Source organism: Austrofundulus limnaeus, unplaced genomic scaffold, assembly GCF_001266775.1.
Source record: "Austrofundulus limnaeus strain Quisiro unplaced genomic scaffold, Austrofundulus_limnaeus-1.0 Scaffold69, whole genome shotgun sequence".
NCBI classification, from domain to species: Eukaryota; Metazoa; Chordata; class Actinopteri; order Cyprinodontiformes; family Rivulidae; genus Austrofundulus; species Austrofundulus limnaeus.
Window position 1 is genome coordinate 14,783 of NW_013952471.1, and position 3,850 is coordinate 18,632.

Below are 3,850 nucleotides of genomic sequence, written 5' to 3' on the forward strand. Positions count from 1 at the left end.
TAAAAAGACTTGTTGCACAAAATAATAATAATTCAATTTAAGCATTCAAGAGACACAAATGCATGTACAAGTAAAAGGAAAAACTATGTAAAATATATATTAAAAACATTAAAATTTAAATTATGTGTTAAAATATATAATTTATTGGAACTAAGCTGGAAAAATAAATCTGATGGTCAATTAAATTATAAAATATTATGTAAAGTTCTCTTTTTGAATTTATTTGGTGCATTGGAAATGTATGTATTTATTTAAAGGTTCGTTCATCTAGTTCTGCTTTTATTTCTAATTATGTCAGTGTCGGTCCTCCATACTGCAGAACTTAGAAGAGGTAGTTCAGTGACTGAATCAGGTGTTTTGGAGCAGGGAAACATGTAAAACATGTAGGGCTGCGGCCCTCCAGGACCAGGATTGCCCACCCCTGGTTTAGAAAAGCTGAAGAATCTGTGTTCAAAGAGCAGACCTGTCCTTTACCTTTCTCACTCTTTTTCTTTGCAGCACTGGTTGGAGTTTTCCAAATCAATTGCCAAACAAATGAAATGTAAGTGTTTCATTTCCCAATGCCTTGTGTGTTTGAGTTCATTGGTAATTTATTCTGTGTTTTGTTTTCTTTTTAAAAGGCTTCTTTTGATAAAATAAATAGTATTGATTAAACCGTGCACAACACAAACATCATGTTTCTCTCTGTGGGGAATTCAGGATGTAATCAGTGTACTATTGTGATTCGTTTCCCATCCGAGTCATCTCCACTTTGACACGCTTCTCCTCCTGCATACTTTGTCCTAGAGCTGCCATTGTAATTTGTATCTGTAAAGCTCCTATGCCAAATGATGGCTATGGCTTTTGGTACCCGTACAACTTATAGTTTTTGAAATATTAATGTTTAATAATTTATAATGGGAGTCAATGGAGCCTTGTATTGGTCCAATACTGCCCCATGCTGTATCTACTCAGTACTGCACCATAGTTTAGTAATATTTCAACTCAGTAGTCAGTTTTTACAATACTAATATGTTAGTATTTTGATGTTTTACTACAATATTGTCCTAATATAGTTTTATTGTTATAATATATTGCAGTTTAGTGTCAACAGTTGCATTGGCGATGTGGCCTCTTTCTGCACACACCTAAACCAACTCCTGGCAATCCTCTTTGCCACAGCTCCAATGGTCTCATTGTTTAATGCCTTGGGCTTTCATGATGGAGATCAGGGTTCAAAACCCAGCTAATGCAACTTTAACAAAAAATATCTTCAAACTTCATATTGTCACACAATTACCCTCATTACAAACACCTGCTGACTTGACAAGCACAAGCTGGTTTAGAAAACACATTTGAACTTGGTCACCATTCATTCTGCAAGTGCACTGCTGCAGGCAAAGCCATGCTGCAATGACATGCTACATGGCAATGCACACTTGTTTTTACATCGTAAAAAACCATGTCTAGTTTTCAGTTTGTCGTCTATTTTTCAGCCCAGCCTCCGTTCACCATGTGTCTGCGTGTCAAGTTTTACCCACCAGACCCTGCTGCTCTGAGGGAGGAAATCACCAGGTAGGATTTTAAACGACTCGTGAGCTTTATGAATAAGTCATCTTCAAACAAATGTTCATCTGGAGCTCATAATGGAGCATATGCACACTAAACAAAACAAACGAGAAAAAAACTGGAATACAAAATGTACACAGCGCAGTCATGTTTACACCCACCTTGTCACCAAGAATGTGAGACAAATTAAAGTTAAAAAAATGTTTTACTGGGTGCTAAATGCCAAAAAAAACCAAAGACATAAAACAAGTTAACAGTTTAGAGAAATTACGTCAACTCTTCTGTTTTGTTTAAGTTGACTAGACTCCTTGTTTTAAAAGTAAAAAATATATATAAAATTGCTAAAGTTTTCACACTTAGGTAGGATGACAGCAGTGGGCACAGTTAACCAAAAATTAGCTTTGCTAACTCATTAACTGCTAACTAAAAATATAGCTTCACTAATGCTAAACATGTAAACAAAAATAAAAATAGTGGAAGTTAACGCTAAACAGCTAAACCAGTAAAAATTTGCAAAAGCTAACACGAACAGCTAATCACAAGGACGACTGTCAGTCTGCATCACGTCTTCATGTCAATGCCAATTTTATTTATACAGCACATAAAAACAACAGAAATTGGCCAAAGTGCTTCACAATTCAGCCAAATGAAAAAAACAATTGAGCAACACATAAATATAGACAGTAAACTCAATTTAAAATACAGAAAGATGTTAAAAACATTATCATTAAAAGAATCTCAAACTCTACCAGAATGAAAGGACAGGGAGTAAAAGTGAGTTTTAAGTAGATTTAAAAGTCTCAACAGTCTCAGCAGTCCGAATGCTAAGAGGTAAACCAGTCCAAAGGTTTGGGGCAGAAACTGCAAAGACCTGATCACCTCTAAACTTTAGCCTGGATCTAGGAACATCTAAGAGGAACTGATTGGATGACTGAAGTGTGGATGTTAATGAGATCACACAGGTAGGATGGGGCCAGACCTTTTAAAGCTTTAAAAGTAAGCAATAAAATCTTAAAATTTATCCTAAAATGAACAGGAAGCCAATGGAGAGAAGCCTGAACTGGGGATATGTGTTCGTATTTTTTAGTTCCTGTTAAAAGACGAGCTGCTGCATTTCGGACAACTTGTAATAGATGCAGAGAAGATTTACTGTATCTAAACCAGCGTACAAAGAATTATAATAATCCAAACGAGATGTAATGAGAGCATGAATCACTTTCTCAAGGTCTTTGTTTGGGAGGTGTGGTACCTCTTTGGAGCTGAAGACTGGTGGGACTGACCACCTGTGGATGTTAACTTTGTTAGTTAACTGTTTGCTGACTTAAAAGTTGGTCAAAATTAATTTAGCGGAAGCTAATTGGTCCAGTAACGGTTTCCAAAGTTAGTGAAAAAGCTAATTTGCTAACTGATTAGCTGATTAGCAGAACCATGCCTACCATTGAGGTCTGTTTTAGAGCATATCTGAAAGGTAGGAGAGAAAAATAATGTATTCTCTGCTTTTGTGGTTTTCATTTTAGCTAAGGGGAAGCAACTAGTTGAACTTTATCTCTGACTTTGTGTCATATTTCATAAAAGTGTCCAACAGCAGGAGCCTGTATGTGTGGAGAAAGTTTTTTCTTGGCGTCACGCCGCTCTGTGTGGCACTGTCGACAGCTGAACAAACTGCTGCGAGGAGTGAGACAGAGTGCCTGAAGCGCACAGATCCCTGTAAAGCACATCCCTCGACCGGTTGCCATGCAATAAAAATCCTTCGCAATCGAGCTCTTCTAGACGGAGCAGAGTGCTGGCAGGGGAGAGCTCCTCCATCCTCCACCCATCTGTTCAGGAGGCTTTCAATGACACACAAGCACATAGCCGAGAGACACCACCTTAAATTTCACCGCTGGTTTTGTTCTGTAAAGGAAGAAAAATGAACACAGTGCCCTGCTTCACTCTCAGATACATGCTGTAATAAACAAATGTCATTTTTTTCATGTGCTGGTTTTATAGTAAAGATGCCTTAAATCCACATGGCCTCAGCTCTGACAGCAACGTTTTGTTCTGCAGCGCTATTTATTGCTTTGGTGCTCAGAGAGGAGGAGAATCACGGGTGTAAAAAATGATTTCTTGTCAAGAAACAAACTGATTTATGCTGTGGACGTTGGGTTTAAACCCCAAACCTGCAACTGCAGTCGTATTTATAAACCGATGCTTAAATTTAAAATGAAAATACAGGAGGTAAAATAAGTATTGAACATGTCACCATTTTTCTCAGTAAATATATTACTAGAGGTGCTAATGACATGAAATTTTCACCAGATGT

At 37.3% G+C, this 3,850-nt stretch overlaps 1 protein-coding gene across 1 annotated transcript in view; it reads left to right on the forward strand.

Moving 5' to 3' along the window:
- Window positions 1-3,850, forward strand: part of LOC106518962 (FERM domain-containing protein 5) — a 16,531-nt gene that overhangs the window by 8,797 nt on the left and 3,884 nt on the right. The window contains exons 2-3 of the mRNA XM_014010412.1: window positions 499-541; window positions 1,476-1,554. Coding sequence (XP_013865866.1) covers window positions 499-541; window positions 1,476-1,554 — 122 coding nt within the window. The remainder of the gene's footprint in view (window positions 1-498; window positions 542-1,475; window positions 1,555-3,850) is intronic.